The sequence below is a fragment of the Remersonia thermophila genome, chromosome 1 (assembly GCF_042764415.1).
Source record: "Remersonia thermophila strain ATCC 22073 chromosome 1, whole genome shotgun sequence".
Lineage (NCBI taxonomy): Eukaryota > Fungi > Ascomycota > Sordariomycetes > Sordariales > Chaetomiaceae > Remersonia > Remersonia thermophila.
In genome coordinates, this window is record NC_092217.1 from 2,147,139 (window position 1) to 2,164,270 (window position 17,132).

Consider the following 17,132-nt stretch of genomic DNA (forward strand, 5'->3'; position numbering starts at 1 on the left):
CTCCATCGCTGGACCCCATCGCTGGACTCGGCGACATTCCAGGTTACGGTAGTTACCACCTACCAACCATACAGCTCCACCTCCCACTTCGGGACCACCACCACCCATCCTCCGCTGGAACTCGACCTTGCACCGTAGGTGCATCAACCTGAACAACTCGGCCCCAGACCCCAAGCCATGGCCGTGCGCTCTCGGCAGCTTGCGTAGAGTTTCTTGCTAGAGATTTCCGCCGCCGTCTGGAGCAATGCCTCCCAAACCAGCCGCCTCATGAGTTCGAGCCGTTCCTGGGAGGACGATGACGCGGCGCGCGCCATGGCCGACGACGCAGCAGACCAAGCCCGACCCGACGATGCGAGCGCCAGCGCCAGCACCAGCACCAGCCCCAGCGATGAAGAAACCGTCAAGGGCGACCGGGACGAGGACCGCTTGGCCGACTTTGCCGAAGACGACCAGGCCACCGCCCCCCGCGATCCTGTCGAGCCGGCGCGGGGTCGCAGCTCCGTCGCCCGCCGGTATCGAGAGCTCCTTGCGGCCGACGACGAGACGGCATCAGCGTCCGAGGCAGACCGCAGCTCGGCCGGAGCGGCCGGCCCTGAGCTCGCTACGAGCCCCAAGGGCTCCGCGCTCTCCATACCCGACGACACGCCCTCGGTCCAAGTAAGTTGGCAGCCAGCGAGGCTGGAGGCCCGGTTCCGTGGCTCACGCGCTCCTCGCAGGGCTCGGCAATACCCTCCCCCGGCAGCAGCCTCCCCTCCTCGCTCGCCATCCGGCCCGGATTCAGCAGCCCGACGCCTTCGTTCCGTCCCTTCGACCAGCGGTTTCGGTCCCGGATCTCTTCGCCGTACCTCTCTTCGCCCCGCCCTTCCTCCCCGGCCTCCCTGCCGGGCCACCGCCGAAACATCTCGCTGGTCAGCCAGCTGCTCCTCGACCATGCCGACGCCGAAACCCCGACGCCGCCCCCGTGGGAGGTGGTGAGGTGGACCAAGCTGAGGAAGCTCAACGGCCAGGTCTTCTCCGAGGCCGGCAAGCGGAGCTTCGGCACGCCCACCTGCCTCGCCATCTCGGCGCACATCGTGCTGGGGACCTCAAAAGGCATCATCTTGGTGTTTGACTACAACCAGACCATCAAGATGATCCTCGGCCCGGGGACCAAAGGTGAGACCTGCCTGCGGACGTTGGGAAATCGCCTCCGCTGACATGCCCAGCCGTCGAGTCGGGCGCCATCACGGCCATCGCGGTATCCGCGGACCACACCACCATCGCCGGCGGGCACGAGAACGGCAGCATCTTCACCTGGGACACGACGCGCCCCGCGAAGCCGTTCCTCAGCATCCCCCCCCTCGACCCTTCCCACGCGACGCACCGGACGCTGGACGGCCATGTCCCGCACGTCAAGGTCACCCACCTGGGCTTCCTCGGCACCCGGCACACGGCCCTCGTGTCTGCCGACGACCGGGGGATGGCCTTCTCGCACCTCGCCACCCGAGGAACCGGCCCGCTGGGCCGGACCGTCAAGACGACCCGGATCCTGGGGCGGTACCCGGGCTCCCAACCCCCGCCCGGCCGGACGCTGAAGCCCAGCACCGTGCTGGCCTTTGCCTCGCTCCCTCTCGGCAACGTGGAGATGGCCAGCGACGCCATGGGCCTCACGGCGATGCTCACCCCGTACCTCCTGGTGATCGTCTCCACCACGCCCATCGCCCAGACCCAGCACAAGTCGGCGCGGCCCAAGGAGGTGGCCGCCCACAGCGCCTTGACCGGGTGCCTGGCCTGGTTCCCCGGCGTCAAGCTCAAGGTGCCCGACCCGGCCACGGGGAGCAGCATCTCCAAGGTGAAGCTGGTCTACTGCTGGTCCAACGTCCTGACCGTCCTGGACGTCGACGAGATCCCCGCCGAGGACAAGGACAAGCCGCCGGGCCTCAAGTTCAAGGCGCGGAGCCGGTGGAAGTGCGAGGAGCCCATCGTCGCCGTGCAGTGGCTGAGCCGGTCCGTGCTGACGGTGCTGACCGTCTCCCAGCGCCTGATGGTGCTGGAGGACCGAAGCATGCGCATGACGGAGGCGTTCGACCTCATGGGCAAGCACATCTACCACGCCGACCTGTTCTCCAGGCAGCTCAGCGACCTGGTCGAGAACCTCGACGAAGACGACCCTTCCATGCACGGGGTCGTCGCCGACGCCTTCTACATGAGCTTCAAGGCCTACAAGGGCCGGCTGTTCCTCCTCGGCTTCAACGACGTCTCCATCGGCGCCCTGTCCAACTGGGCCGATCGCCTCATCGCCCTCGTGGACCACGGAGACTACCTCGGCGCCATCAAGCTCGCGACGTCGTACTACACGGGCGATGCCAACAAGCTCACGGTCGGGCTGCCGGAAGACGCGGCGTCCCGGCACGCCATGGTGCGGGACAAGCTGATGGAGATCATGAGCGCGTCGCTCAGGTACGCGTTTGGGCAGCGGCAGAGGAACCCCGGCTCGGTCGACGACGCGCATCTCCAGGAGCTGGCCGAAACGTGCTTCGCGGCCTGCCTGGCCGTCGGGGATGCCGGCTTCCTGTTCGACGACGCGTACGAATGGTACGAGGAGGCCGGCGTCCAGGGCGTCTTTCTCGAGACGCTGGAGCCGTACATCCTGGACGGATCCGTCACGGCGGTGCCGCCCGTGGTGGTGAAGGCCCTGACGGCGCACTTTGCGGGCAAGGGATGGGAGAGCCGGCTCGAGGAGATGATCTGCCACATGGACACGGCCACGCTGGACCTGGACCAGGTCACGTCTCTCTGCAAGCAGCACGGCCTGTACGATGCCCTGCTCTACGTGTGGAACCAGGCGCTCGGCGACTTCATCACGCCCTTCTTTGACCTTCTCGCCCTCCTCGTCCCGCTCATGCAGGACGACCAGCCCTCGGGCGATGCCGAGGCCGAGATGCGCGCGGTCAACGCCCTCAAGATGTTCCCCTACCTCTCGTACATCCTCACGGGGCGCGTCTATCCAACCGGCGAGCCGCTGGCCGAGGATGCCGCGCAAAAGGCCAAATCCGAGCTCTACTGGATGCTGTTCTCGGGCAAGAGCATCCAGTGGCCGAGGGGCAGCAACAAGAGGTTGCTCACGCGGCCGGGCCAGCCGCAGGAGCCTTCGTTCCCGTATCTGAGGCTCATTCTAAAGTTCGACGCCGCCAGCTTCCTGAGCGCCCTCAACGAGGCGTTCGAGGACTCGTTTCTCAACGAATCCCCCGAAAAGCCCGGCATCGGCAGCGCGGGCCGGGACCTGCCCGAAGAGCAGGTCTTTGGCATGACGGTCGACAGGCAGTACATCGCCTCGATCCTGATGGAGATCATGAACCCCTCCGACTTTGCCGCCCGCGACACCATCTACCTCGACATGTTCATCGCCAGGAACCTCCCCAAATACCCGCAATACCTTCTCTTCCCGGGCTCGACGCTGACCAAGGTGCTGGTCGGGCTCTGCAAGTACCCCGGCCCGGACCTGGCCGAGGATGCGCAGCTCAGCGCCGAGTACCTGCTGTCCGTGCACCAGCCTCCCGACGTCGCGGATCTCATCCCGCTCCTCAGGGAGGCGGGCTTCTTCCGCATCCTGAAGCGCATCTACCGGGGCGACAAGCAGTACGGGAAGCTCATCGAGACCTACTTTGAGGACCCCGAAGACCAAAAGGACGTCTTCAACTGCATCGACGTCTACCTGCGGCCGCAGGCGGGCCTCACGCGGCGGCAGGTGCACGACATCCACCAGGCCATCCGGCAGCGCGCCGCGGAGCTGGTCGACCTCGACCCCGCCATGGCGGCCGCGACGGTGGCCAAGCACGTGCCCGAGCTGCACCGGCACGTGCTGGACGCGGTGGCGTCGCGCCCGGAGCTGCAGCACGCGTACCTGAGGGCCATCCTCGAGCCGGAGAAGAGCGGGCCCGGGGCTGCCGCCGGCGGCCCGGCCGACGCGGCCTCCCTCGTGGAGGAGTACCTCCGGCTCATGTGCCGGTTCGACCCGGAGCACGTGGCCGAGTACGTCGGGCTGGTCCAGTCGTCCAACCTGCGGCTGGAGCAGCTGCTGCCGACCATGGAAGAGGCGGGCGTGATCGACGCGGCGGTCCTCTTGATGGCGCGGGAGGGGCAGGTCCAAGAGGCCATGGGGCGCCTGGTCAGGCATCTCGAGACGCTCGAGGCCGCGCTGCAGGGCCTGCTGGCGGGCTCCCGCGACGACGCCCAAGAGCGGGAGGATCTGCAGGCCTCGGCGGAGGAGCTGATGCAGGCGCTGCGCAAGTTCGTGCTGGTGGGCATCTGGCTGTGCCAGAGCCAGACGAGGACGGTTCGAGCCTCGGGCTCCGGCCGGCGGGGCCAGAAGGCGCCGCTCGACGCCGCGCTCTCGGCGGACGAGAAGCTCTGGCTGGACCTGATCGAAATCGCGGTCCAGATCACGAAGCGCCTGTCGTCGACGCTGCAGACCCTGCCGAGCGGCCCGGCGCCGGCGGCCCGCGGAGACGCCAGCCCTCCCGGGGGCCGGCTCGACGCCGAGAAGCTCCTGGCTCTGCTTCGCTCCCTCGTCCAGACCACGTTCACCGCGCTCCTCGCGTCCACCTCGACCCCTGGATCAGGCCGGTCGCCGTCCGCCGCCGCCGCCGCTGCTGCCGCTGCTGCTGCTACCGCGCCCACCGGCGCCGACCCCGACGCGACCGTGGCCACGGCGCCGGCGGCCATCGGCATCGGCACCAACCTCTCCTTCCTCCGCATCCTGCGGGCCTTTCTCGCCCGGGCCGCCGCCGCCTCTCCCACCGTTGCCGACCTGCGCGGCGTCCTCTCGTCCATCTTCTCCGCCTACGCCTACGAGGAGGCCATGCTCCGGCTGTCGAACCGGCTCCTCGAGCGGTCGCTGTTTGTGGGCGTGGCCGAGGCGGTGGAGCTGCGCCAGCGCGGGTGGCGGCCGAGGGGGTCGACGTGCGAGGCGTGCGGGAGGAGGGTTTGGGGGCCCGGCGTGCAGGGGGCCGGGGTGTACGAGGCGTGGGAGGAGAAGAGGGCCGCCGAGGAGAGGGAGAGAGTGGAGAGGAAGAGGCGGTTGTTTGGGGAGAGGGGATGGGGGAGGATGGGCGGCGGAGCCGGGAGAAGCCATGGGGGTATGCTGGCTGTAGGTGGTGGTGGTGGTGGTGGTGAGGAAGAGGCTGAGGCTGAGGAGGAGGAGGAGGAGGAGGGATATACAGGGAAGGGCAAGGGCAAAGGGAAAGAGAAGGGGAAGGGGAAGGATTTGAGCCCCGGAAGGGTAGAGGAGAGCAGCGGGAGCCAGCACCGGCACCAGCACCAGTACCAGCACCAGCACCAGCATCAGCCGGGGGCCGCCGAGGATCCGCGCGAGGGACTGGCCACAGGGGATGGGCGGAGCGTGATCTCCACGAAGAGGGAGCAGCAGCAGCAGCAACAGCAACAGCAACAGCAGCAGCCGCCGGTGCTGGGACCGCTGGTTTTGCTGGCATGCAGGCACATCTACCACCAGAGCTGCCTCGAGGCGTTGCTGGCGAAGGATGAGTTCGGGAAAGAGAGGGAGTACAGGTGTCCGATTGATGGGTAGGCCCGGCTCTTCTCGGGGCTCCGGATGGATCATCATGGCCTCATATCCGGCTCCGACGGACATGCCTTTCTATAGCACTCACATTAATTACCGCACCTTGGTTGCCCTGGTTGTCCTTGTGAGGTGACGGTGATGGCGGTCTGTGACGGACCCGTGTGCATGAACGGTACCTGACGGTTCCTTCTACTAGGTAGTAGTTGATGAACGGTGACGAACGGGGATCCACTTGCACAACGGTACGGTACGTTACCCACGGGAGGTATTATGGTAACATCCAATGGTTCGGTACCTTACCTCAGGTACCTGACCGTACCTGGACATCTCTCTTGGCTGAACGACAGGGGGGGCGCCGTCTGCCCGTCGGCTCGTTCCGTTGACATGGAACATTGAGAACCCGGTTGGCTTTCTCAGGTTGGGAAGTTTCCCCTCCCCATCCAACATTTCCACCACCCAACACCTCCGGATCAACCCATTCCGCTCGCATGGAAGCACGATGCCCATGACCTCGGAAGAAGACGTCGAGGACGACGCGAGGCGCCTTCCTGGCATCAACCTCCGCCTCGACGCCGCTGCTCCCGGGCCCATCCAAGACCCAGCCAACCACAACCACAACCACAGCCACGGCCACAACGATGGCTTCAACGACAGCATCGAAGAGGAGGAGGACGAAGACGAGGATGACGACGAGGACGACAACTTGCAGGATGACGAGGACGACGAGGACGGCGACGAGGACGACGATGACGATTTCCGCCCGCCGCCTCCCTTCGCCCAGCACCCCTTCGCCCCGCCCTTTTACGGCCGGCCGCCCACCCCTCTGCCGCCGTCGCCCTCCCTGACGTCGCTCCTGCGCCCGTCGCGGCCCACCACGCCGGACGCGTCCGACGACGACGCCGCGGCGGCGGGGGCGTCGGCGGGCCCGCCGCGGCCGCCGGTCCCGCGGGCGCGCCCCAAGGTGCCGACGTACGAGTACTACGGCTTCGTGCTGTACCTGTTCAGCTCGCTGTCGTTCCTCATCTACCTGCTGTGGAGCTACCTGCCGTCGCCGTTCCTGCACGCGCTGGGCATCTACTACTACCCGAACCGGTGGTGGTCGCTGGCGATCCCGAGCTTCCTCGTCATGACGCTCGTCTACATCTACGTGGCGCTGGCGGGGTACAACCTCGAGATCCTGACGCTGCCGCTCGAGAGCGTCGAGACGGTGGTGGACGAGGCGGCCAAGGTGGCGGTCGTGGACCGGCGCGGGAGGATCATCCGGGAGGATAAGGACAGGTTCCGGAGAAGGGTGGCGGGAGGAGCAGGGGCTGCAAGCGGTGGTGGTGGTGGTGGTGGTGGTGGTGGTAACACGAGCGGTGGTGGGGGTCGGCGGCGGCGCGGAACCATCACGAGCAGCGCGCCCAAGGGAAGGGAGAGAGAAGGGCAGGGGGACCGGAAGGGCGGCAAGGAGGACAAGGAGGTGGAGGAGGAGGAGGAGGAGGAGGCGGACGGTAGGCCGCTGCACCGGCGCCGGGGGTTGGAGTGGAAGGAGGTGTGGAACGAGGGCACGGATGCCGTCATGGACGTGCCACTGGCCGGGGTGTGCGAGGTGCTGTACGGAGAAGGGAGAGAGTGGGATAGCGAGGTGGAGGCGGGGGGAGAGGGCGGCATCACCATTGTGTCATAAGCGCGGCGTTTTTGTTTTCACTTCATCCTGGATAGGTCCTGCAGGTCCTTTTCTTTCTTGATAATCTCCAAGGAAGCATCTAGCACGGTATCACGGTGTTTCCTCTACCCATGGCCCCGGGCCTGTTGGAGGGTTGCCCGATGTTGTGAGTTCACCTTGGATGCGACTTGTACAATGAATTCACTGCTTATTATCAGGTCTACTACCCCTACCCAGGTCTAGATAGGTATGCCAGGGCTGGAGTGTTCTGCCTTGATCGTTCTCCAAAAAAAAAAAAAAAAGAAAAAGAAAAAAAAAAGGGTACCTCATCTTACCTGAGCACTTACAAGTACATGTCAACTCGGGTCTGCAAGTAGGTCCTGTACCAGGTCGGTAACCTGGTAAGGTGGTGCCCTGAGGTGGTGAGCCATCCAATTACGTAGTGGGGAGAGGTGGGGGCGGATGACCTCTGCCAGGCTTCGCCAGGTTGAAGCTCGGCCCCACTTTTCGGGTGCTTTCAGCGCTGGGTTGCAGCACCAAAAGAGCGGCTGCAGCGCTGGGAATCGGGGGAAACGCCTTTTCCAATCCACGCTCCAACCTCCAACGCGCCAGAGCGCGACGTCAGACTTTCAACTTCCAGCGCCTCATACTCTATTTTTTTTTTTCTCTTTCCTCTCTCTTCTTCTTTCGCGACTTTCCTCACACAACGCCATCCCCACGACCACCACGCGGTCCCTCCCTCCAACAAGCGCTCCCGATCCCAGACTCGACGAAAAGGCTCATCATTAGCATGTCGCAACAACCACTCTCGTCGTCGGTCCAGCCGACCGACATATACGGCGGAGGTGAGCTTCGCCCTGCGGCCCCGCCCCGAGCTTTGCTTCGCTTCGCCTCGCCTCCCCTTTCATCCCGCGGGCTTGCTAACCCGTTGCATGCATCAAGATGAGGTCTCCGCCCTCGTTCTCGACCCCGGCTACTGCAACACGCGCGCCGGCTTCGCTGGCGAGGAGATGCCCAAGCAGGTCATACCCTCCTTCTACGGCCACATCGACGGCCGCGACCTGTTCGGCGACGAGGTCATCCTGCCGCGCGCCGGCTTCGAGATCCGCAACTACATGAACCGCGACAGCGTCGTCGAGGACTGGGACGCCGCCGCCCGCCTATGGGAGCACGTGCTCGTGGGCCGCTTGCAGCCGCCGCGGCCAGGCGCCTCGAAGCCCATCAGCAGCAGCAGCACCGCCGCCGCCAAAAAGGAAGCCCCCGCGGCCGACGGCGATGGGGACGTCGAGATGGGCGACGCCGCGGCGTCGGGCGGCGACGGCGAGGCCAACGAGAACGCGGCCGACGCCCTCGAGAAGCCGCTCGCCGAGAACCCGCTGCTCGTCACCGAGGCGCCGTGGAACACGCCCAAGGCGCGCGAAAAGGCCATCGAGATGTGCATGGAGAGCTGGGGCTGCCCGGCCTTTTGGCTCAGCAAGACCTCCGTGCTGGCCGCCTTCGCCGCCGGCAAGGCCACCGCCCTCGTCATCGACGTGGGCGGCGCCAACGCGAGCGTGGCGGCCGTGCACGACGGCATGATCCTCAAGCGCTCCATCCAGCGCGCCCCGACCGCCGGCGTCTGGCTGAGCGGCCAGATCCGCTCCATGTGGAAGAGCAGCGAGCCCAAGGTGGACGTGGTGCCGTGGTTCATGATCGAGAACAAGAAGCCCGTCGAGGCCGGCGCCCCGCCCGACGTGCGCCTGCGCAACTTTGGCTTCCCCGTCGCCGACTCGCTCCGCGCCTTCGAGGAGGAGCGCGTCCTGACCGAGTTCAAGGAGTCGGTCGTCGAGGTCTGGCGCGGGCCCGGCCGCTACATGGCCCCCGGCAACGAGGACTACGTCAAGACGCAGCCGGGCCGCGTCTTTGAGATGCCCGACGGCTTCAACCAGATGTGGCGCGAGCAGCGCTTCCGCGTCGCCGAGGGCATGTGGGACGAGACGGCCGCCTACCCGCCCCCCTCGGAGGACCAGCCCGCCGTCACCAAGGCCCAGACCCTCCCCGCCCTCATCCGCGCCTCGCTCGAGGGCGTCGACGTCGACCTGCGCCCCAACCTGCTCGGCAACGTCGTCGTCACGGGCAGCACCAGCCTGCTCACGGGCTTCAACGACCGCCTCAACCAGGAGCTCACCGCCATGTACCCGGGCGTCAAGATCCGCATCCACGCCGCCGGCCTGACGAGCGAGCGCCGCTTCGGCGCCTGGATCGGCGGCAGCATCCTCGCCAGCCTCGGCACCTTCCACCAGATGTGGATCTCGAGGAAAGAGTACGAGGAGAACGGGCCCGGCATCGTCGAGAAGCGCTGCAAGTAGGGCGGGATCCGCTCTCCCCGGTCCGGCGTGTCGGTGCAGGCCCGCTACGATCCGGACCACGGCCCCGAGGTGGTGGTCCGGGGGCCAGGCCGCCGGACGTCGGTCGCGACGACGAGGCTCGCCAGCATCCGTCTGCCTCCGGATTCCGTCGCGGAAGAAGAGGAGGAGGAGGAGGGGGAGGAGGAGGGGGACCATGCGCGGCGACGGCCCGGGGGGGAAGATTTGTACCCGGATGTCTCCCGTGCCGGCAGGAAGAAGGGCAGGAGGAAAAGATCGTCGTCGTCGTTGTCGTCCGGACTGGTCTGTCGCTTGCCACCCATTGAGGAATGAGGACGAGAATCAGAACGGGGTGGAGGTTGGGGATGGCTGTCTTTGGGTAATGTAATGATGCTTTTTTTTCTTTTTCAACTGCTGTGGCTCTCCAGCGAAGAAGGCGTATCTCGGACGGGGAACAAACAAAAAAAATAATTCATCATGGCAATGGCAGTGACGGATGCATGTATGTGTGCTCCCCCCCCCCCCCTCTCTCTCGTTTTGTATGCCCTCTTCCGTGATTGGGTTCGAGCGCTCGTGGTTCGTTAATACGGTTCGGGTTGGATCAATACAGAACAGCTGCTAGGTAGGGTAGATGTGTGGCGCCATACGGTGCAGACTCTGCAGAGTTTCTGCTTGGGTCAAGCCGCCCCCCCCCTCTCTCACCATCAAGAACCTGGCCGGCCACAACCGCTAGGTGAACGAATTCCTAGGTGAGGCGTAAGGTGCCTGGTTGGTGGTACCTTGGCGTGCACACGCACGCAGGCTCGCGACATGATTTACCACCCCCGCCACCTCGGCCACACATCCACCACCTCATCCTCCCTTCCCTTCCTGCGGCTGTCAACCACCAGGTACCAATCAAAGCAGGCGCCCGCGATGCAGCTGTGGTTGGGCCACACGCGCACGCGCTGCCCGTAGCGCAACGCCGGCATGTCCGCCCGACATTCTTGGTCTTGTTTCCCGTCCCGCCCGGGCCAGCCCCGCCACACCAGCACGCCGTGCTCCTGGCTGATGCGCCCGACCTGCCACCCGCCGTGGACCCGGGGGAAGGCGGGCCCCGGGGCGGGGGCGGCGGCCACGGGGCCCCACGGCATCACCATGCCCCAGCCGGCGTAGTCTCTGCCCGACGGGGAGCCGCGGTCGGCGACGGGCTCGCGGCCGAGGGCGAGGGTGCCGGCGTTGATGAGCACCTCCGGGGTGGAGGAGGGTCCGCGGGTGGGGTAAACTAGAAGAGAAGGAGAAGAAGGAAGGCTAAGTCTCTTGAAGCAAGATACGTCGCCTAGCGCTGGTCTTGGACGGAAGCAACGTACCGGATGCCACCTCGGCGACCACGCTGATGGCGATGTCGTCGGCCGTCATGAGGGACGGGTCGCGTGCGTGCGTGGCGAGCTGCTGGAGGTCGAGCGTCGGGCTGCGGTCGGCGGCGTTAATGCTCTCTCTCTCGCTCTCTCTCTCTCTCTCTCTCTCTCTCTTTCTTTCTCTGCGCGGTTGGAGAACAACAGCAACAACAAGAAGAAAAGACACTCACTATACCCCGGCATGTACTTCCACCACGAACCCCTCCCGCTTCAGTTCCTCCACCAGCCTGTCCACCTCGTCCATCACCCCTCCATCTTCTCCTTCGCCTTGCGCAGGCAGCTGCACCAGCATGGCCGTCGGCGTGGCCCCCACGGAGAGAACCAGCTCCGTTTCCCGTCCGCCTCCGGCAGCAGCGGCGGCGGACCGCACTTCTCTGGCCGCCGCCGCCAAGCCGCGCACCTCGGCCGCCAGGTACTTCACCGCGTCGGCCGGGCCGTCGCGGGTGGCGTAGCTATGCCCGGCGTGCGAGTAGAGGCCGTGGAAGACGCAGGTGCCGCGGGACTCGGCTTGGAGGAGGGCTTGCAAGAGGGCGGTGTAGGCGGGCGTGCCTTTTTTTTTTCGCCATGATTCTCATACGTTCATGGTTAGGTCCTCCGTGTTGCTGTCGTCGGACATGGCTGCCAAAACGAGGAGCCAAGGAAGAGGGAAGCACGCACCTGGAACGACACCGGCCCGTCCGTACGAGGTGTCGATCTTGATGTAGACTTGCGGGACGGGGCAGCCGGGATGGAGACGCGGGATGGCCTCGACGGCCTCGATCTGGGCAGGATGGTCGATCATGACGGACAAGGAGCCCGGGCCCAGGGCGGTCGCGAAGGCGGCGAGGCGAGGGGCGGCCGAAGGGAAGAGGGGGAACGAGAAGAGAACCTGGACACCCAACAAGCTCACGTCATGAACAATCCTGTCTCGACCCGTGTCATGGGGGAATAGAGGGAATGCGCTACGTTGACATGGCGGCCGCGGGATTGGTACTCGCGGAGAAGAGGCAGGAGGTTGTCGGCCTCGATGAGGGTGGACACGACGAGCAGGACAGAGGTGGACAGGGTGTCGCCGACTTGGAGGCGGGTGAGCTCGGCCGTCTGGGACATGTTCGTGTCAGACCCTGGACGGGGATCTCATTCTGGCTCGGTTTGGCGTGGGAAGAGGCCTACCTTGTGAGACTTGATGTGGGCTCTCCAACGCAGACCGCGTCTCTGGGTGGCCTCGAGCATGCGCTCACAATTCCGCTCGAGCTTGGCCAGGTCCAGCACGACGGACGGCGTCGGCACCGTGTCCAGGGGCAAACCCAAGAACCGGCGCCGGAGCTCGTCCTTGAGCTCTGGGGACGGCATCAGCGCGGTGGCGGCCGGGATTCCTGTTGCCATCGTGGTGGAGGACTCGAGTGCTCGAGGCTTCTCTTGGGCGGGTGGTGCAAGCGGGAAGGTTGTAAGTGCGGGCGCTGCAGTCCAAAACGTCCCAAGTCGGCTTCAAGTCATGGAGGGGTACGAAAAGCAACCCGTGAGCTTCTCAACTTGTGTTTTTTTGTTTTGTTCTTTTTGTCTTGTTGGAGGTAGTAGGAGGAGTAGGAGGTAGTAGGAGTAGGAGTGCCTAGTAGGGAGTAGGGCCTGAGCAGGAATAATAATCCATCGTTGGAATCAAGTGGGGGTTTGGTGATAAGTCCCGTCCTCAACCACCAAACGGGAAGCTGGGTGGGTTGGTTCAGTGAGGTGGATTCCCTAGGTAGGTAGGTACCTAGGTTCGTTTTAGTGAGGTGCAGGTATTAGTGAACCTGGTGCACGGTACCTGAAGCTTGGACGGACCTACTAGTTATAGTGGAGCGGTTTCCCCACACGGCGCTGTCGCATCGGGATTTTCAGTGGGTTTTTTTTTTCTTCGACCTGACTGGTCTTGGATGGGTTCACGTCGTCCCGTCTGCAACCCACACACCACACACATCCACAACCGTCCACAGCCGCCCTCGACCGCCCTCGACCGCCCTCGACCGCCCTCGACCTCGGCATCTTCCGCATCTCGACCCATTCCACGGTTCCTCCCTGGACATCTACCCAAAGCACCTGAAATCATCCACCTCGACCGCCATTCTTCGCGTCACGCGCTTCCCTCCCCTCGCCCCTCGAGCGTTGCCAAGCTGTACCATGACGTGACCCCCGCGACATTTCCATCCGGAACATCGCCGCCGACCATCGCGCGTCTGAACCGCGCACCATCTTTCGGGACCCCCCCCGGCGCGACACGTCGAAAGCATCAGAAGAAAGCAAAAAGAATGGCCAACGACAAGGAGCCAGGGCGCGACGCCCCCAGCGAAGACGACTGGAAGCTGCAAGAAGCCCGCGATGACGAGCTGATTCGGGACCTCCAGGAGGGCGTCGCCGCCAACAGCGACTACCTCGCCATGTTCGAGCAGGGCGCCGAGATCGACCAGACCGACAAGGCCGAGGACGCCGTCGACTACGCCGACATTGACCTCAGCGACGACGAGCTTCCCGACGAAGAACCTGCCACCGGCGGCGCTGCCGATACCGCCGATGACGCCGACGATGCGAACGATGCCAACGACGCCGAGGACGCCAACGACGCCGACGCCGACGCCGACGCCGACGCCGACGCCGACGCCGCCGCCGATGACAACGACCTCGACGACCTCTTTGGCGAGAACCTCCCCTCGTCGCCCGCCGCCCGCTCCGACGCGGCCTCGTCGCGGGGCTCCAACATTGCCGCCGCCGCCGCCGACGACGACGACGACAACGACGACGGTCGCATGCAGGTGGACGACGGCCCCCGCGAGTCCCTCGAGGACCTCATCGCCCTCAACTTTGATCACTACCCCAAACCCAGCGACGCCAACCAGGACCCCAACATCCCGCCCGCCGCCGAAACCCTGGCCGAGGCCGTGAAGCAGGCGTTTCCCGGCTTCAAGGAGAACGCCGTGCTGGACTGGAACGAGCTGTTCCGCCCCAAGCAGGCCCACTGGATCTCCAAGAAGCCCCTCAAGCCCCCGAGGCCCCTGGTGCCGTCCAAGCTCAGCCTCGACCTCGACGTGGACCAGGAAAAGCTGTTCCGCATCTCGGGGGCCGCCCAGCTGACCGTCTACCAAAAGATCCGCGAGGCCGAGGCCCGCGGCCTCGTCTGCCTCGAGGAGCCCGAGCCGCTGGAGCAGGCCGACCTGGACGCCTTCAACCTCGACGACGAGTCCGACGCGGAGCTCGTCGGCGGCCGCACCCTTCGCGACATCGCCCTCGTCTGCGACGACTGGGACGCCATGATCCGCCTCGGCGACGTCGCGAGCGACGGCCCCGACGACGAGCCGGCCTCGCCTCCCGCCCACGCCGACGCCGCCTCGGACGCCATGCTCATTAAGGCCGAGTTTGACGGGGACGACGAGGCCTGGGACCGCATGTTCCTCGACGCCGAGCCCTCCAAGAAGCGCCGCGTCGAGATACCGCAGGGGCTCCCGCCCGTGCCGCGCTTCACGGCGCCCAGCTTTGACAACTTTGAAGAGGCGACGGCCAAGCTCGCCAAGCGCGTCATCCTCGACATGAACGACCCGTACCTGCTGATCGACGACATCGAGTCGGACCGGGCCGTCAAGCGCCGCAAGGTGCAGCACAAGACGGTGCGCCTGGCCAACGGCCGCGTCGGCCGCGAGCTGTCGACGCGCTTCAACTTTTCGTGCGACACGGCCTACGACGCGCTCAAGGAGAACAGCCAGAGCCGCGTCCGCGCCACCCTGGCCTCCATCCCCGTCGAGCACAGCATGACGGCCCAGCGCCTCTCGTGGCCCTACTACAAGGTCAAGCTGTCGGCCAGCGACCCGCACAGCTACCACCGCCCCCAGTTCCACCCGCGGAGGGACGCCTTCCAGACGGTCCGCTTCAAGCCCCCGGCCGTCAAGAAGAAGAAGCAGCTCAAGGGCAAGCGCATCGCCGAGATCTTCCAGACCTCGGCCGACCTCACCATGAACGACAACTCGAGCGCCATCCTCTTCGAGTACTGCGAGGAGATCCCCATCGTGCTCTCCAACTTTGGCATGGGCCAAAAGATCATCAACTACTACCGCCGCTCCAAGGGCACCGACGCGCGGCCCGAGAAGCGCGAGCTCGGCGAGCCCTACATCCTGATGCCCGAGGACCGCTCGCCCTTCGCCATGGTCGGCCAGGTCAACCCCGGCGAGACGGTGCCCACGCTGCACAACCAAATGTTCCGCGCCCCCATCTTCAAGCACAACCCGAGGAGCACCGACTTCCTCCTCGGCCGCAGCTCCACCGGCCGCGGCGGCTCCGCCTGGTACCTCCGCACCATCGACCACCTCTTCGTCGTCGGCCAGACCCTGCCCTCGATGGAGGTGCCCGGCCCCCACTCGCGCAAGGTGACCAACATCGCCAAGAACCGCCTCAAGATGGTGTCGTACCGCCTGCTCCACCGCAGCGACAACGTCACCCTGACCGACATCACGCGCCACGTCGCCGACTCCAACGAGTCGCAGAACCGCCAGAAGCTCAAGGAGTTCCTCGTCTTCCAAAAGGACAAGCGGAACTGGGTGCTCCCCGAGGGCGAGGAGCTCATGCCCGAGTCCGAGATCCGCGGCCTCGTCCGCCCCGAGGAGGTCTGCCTGCTCGACGCCATGCAGGTCGGCGCCCACGAGCTCGAGAACGGCGGCTACGAGGTCAACGACGCCATGTTCAAGGACGACGACGTCATGGAAGGCGACGAGCTGCCCCCCGATGCCCTCGCTAACAAGATGGCACCCTGGCGCCTCACCAAGGCCTTCATCGACGCCAGCCACGGCAAGGCCATGATCGCCGTCCACGGCCCCGGCGACCCGACCGGCAAGGGCCTCGGCGTCAGCTACCTCCGCACCTCCATGAAGGGCGGCTTCCTCGAGCAGCTGCACGGGCCCCTCGCCACCTCGGCCGACGCCATCGAGCGCCAGCGCAAGGCCAACGGCGGCCACATGTACAACGTCAAGAACCAGGACACCCTCTACACCGAGTCCCTGCGCGACATTTGGAACCGCCAAAAGCAAAGCCTCGAGGACGCCCAAGAGCACGACGACGACGACGTCCTGGCCCAGGAGGACGAGGACGAGCGCTTCAACGTCCAGAACCAGGCCTCGCAGGCCGCCCACCACATGGGCGACGGCGTGAGCCAGGTCAGCCAAAGCCAGGCGAGCGCCCTGAGCTGGCGCAAGCTCAAGATCGTCCGCGAGGTCCGCGGCGACAACGGCGAGATCCAGACCGTCACCGAGATCGTCCACGACCCGGTCGTCATCGCCCAGTACAACAAGCGGAGGCGCCAGATGGAGTTTGAAAACATCGAGTAAGCTCTCCTTTTTCCTCCGTCGTCCGTTCCCATCGGCAGGCTTCCTGGCCTCGGCTAACCCGCCCTCTATAGCATCTACAACGTTCAGCTTACCGGCGATCCCGAGAAGGACGAGCTCATCCTCGAAAAGTACGTGCCGTGGATGTCGGATGTGTTGGCCCGGTCTTTTGACCTTTTTTTTATTAACGTTTGGGTGTGCAGGGCCCGCATCGAGCAGGAGCGTCTGGAAAAGAACAAGGAGCGTCGTAAGAAGCGCGAGAAGCAGAAGAAGCTCCAGCAAAAGATGCGCGAAGGCGGCGCCGCCTCCGTCATGGGCGACGAGGACTCGCCCGAGCCGACGACCGAGAAGGTCATCGGCACCACGAGGAAGTGCGCCAACTGTGGTCAAGTTGGCCATATCAAGACCAACAAAAAGTAGGATATCCCCGCACGTCCGAGTGCTTGTCACGGACCCAACCCATGGCTAACCTCGCCTCGACAGGCTGTGCCCGCTCCTCAACGGCACCCGGCCGCGTGACCAGAACCCCGACGACACCGCCAGCCTGGGCCAGATCAACGCCCCGGTCGCGGCTAGTTTCCTCAACCTCTGAGACCGGCCGGGGGCCGCGTGCTCGGGTGTTCATCCGCGGCGCTGCGGTGTGAGAAGTCGGCCCGATGACTTCTCCATATCTCCGCTAGGTGCCACCTATCACGAGAAACCACACCGTCGGAGCGTGTGAAACACCGGCGGGGCATGATCACGAACCACGACCCACGACCCACGAACCACGACGATCACGACGGCCGGCAACCTTGCAGAAAAACAAGGGTACGCGATGCGAACCATGGAACCCATGCACCATGGCTCGTATCAAGATCGTTT

At 65.3% G+C, this 17,132-nt stretch overlaps 5 protein-coding genes across 5 annotated transcripts; 4 read left to right on the top strand and 1 right to left on the bottom strand.

Annotated features, from left to right (window-relative positions):
* Positions 1 to 267: 267 nt before the first annotated feature.
* VTJ83DRAFT_600 (uncharacterized protein) lies at positions 268 to 5,566 on the top strand (the record flags this gene model as incomplete). Its single annotated transcript, XM_071012663.1, has 3 exons — positions 268 to 657; positions 717 to 1,155; positions 1,206 to 5,566. 3 exons carry the CDS (start codon positions 268 to 270, stop codon positions 5,564 to 5,566), a joined length of 5,190 nt encoding a protein of 1,729 aa, XP_070869953.1.
* A 493-nt stretch (positions 5,567 to 6,059) lies between these two features.
* Positions 6,060 to 7,229, top strand: VTJ83DRAFT_601 (uncharacterized protein; the record flags this gene model as incomplete). Its single annotated transcript, XM_071012674.1, has 1 exon — positions 6,060 to 7,229. The coding sequence occupies one exon, from the start codon at positions 6,060 to 6,062 to the stop codon at positions 7,227 to 7,229; it is 1,170 nt and encodes a 389-aa protein (XP_070869954.1).
* Positions 7,230 to 7,998: 769 nt separating this feature from the next.
* VTJ83DRAFT_602 (uncharacterized protein) lies at positions 7,999 to 9,556 on the top strand (the record flags this gene model as incomplete). The annotated part of the gene is made up of 2 exons (XM_071012685.1): positions 7,999 to 8,053; positions 8,151 to 9,556. The coding sequence occupies 2 exons, from the start codon at positions 7,999 to 8,001 to the stop codon at positions 9,554 to 9,556; spliced, it is 1,461 nt and encodes a 486-aa protein (XP_070869955.1).
* Positions 9,557 to 10,368: 812 nt separating this feature from the next.
* VTJ83DRAFT_603 (uncharacterized protein) lies at positions 10,369 to 12,315 on the bottom strand (the record flags this gene model as incomplete). Its single annotated transcript, XM_071012696.1, has 6 exons — positions 10,369 to 10,817; positions 10,903 to 11,003; positions 11,121 to 11,499; positions 11,608 to 11,818; positions 11,896 to 12,030; positions 12,103 to 12,315. The coding sequence occupies 6 exons, from the start codon at positions 12,313 to 12,315 to the stop codon at positions 10,369 to 10,371; spliced, it is 1,488 nt and encodes a 495-aa protein (XP_070869956.1).
* Positions 12,316 to 13,214: 899 nt separating this feature from the next.
* On the top strand, positions 13,215 to 16,860 carry VTJ83DRAFT_604 (uncharacterized protein; the record flags this gene model as incomplete). The annotated part of the gene is made up of 4 exons (XM_071012707.1): positions 13,215 to 16,267; positions 16,343 to 16,399; positions 16,472 to 16,684; positions 16,752 to 16,860. The coding sequence occupies 4 exons, from the start codon at positions 13,215 to 13,217 to the stop codon at positions 16,858 to 16,860; spliced, it is 3,432 nt and encodes a 1,143-aa protein (XP_070869957.1).
* Positions 16,861 to 17,132: the final 272 nt, after the last annotated feature.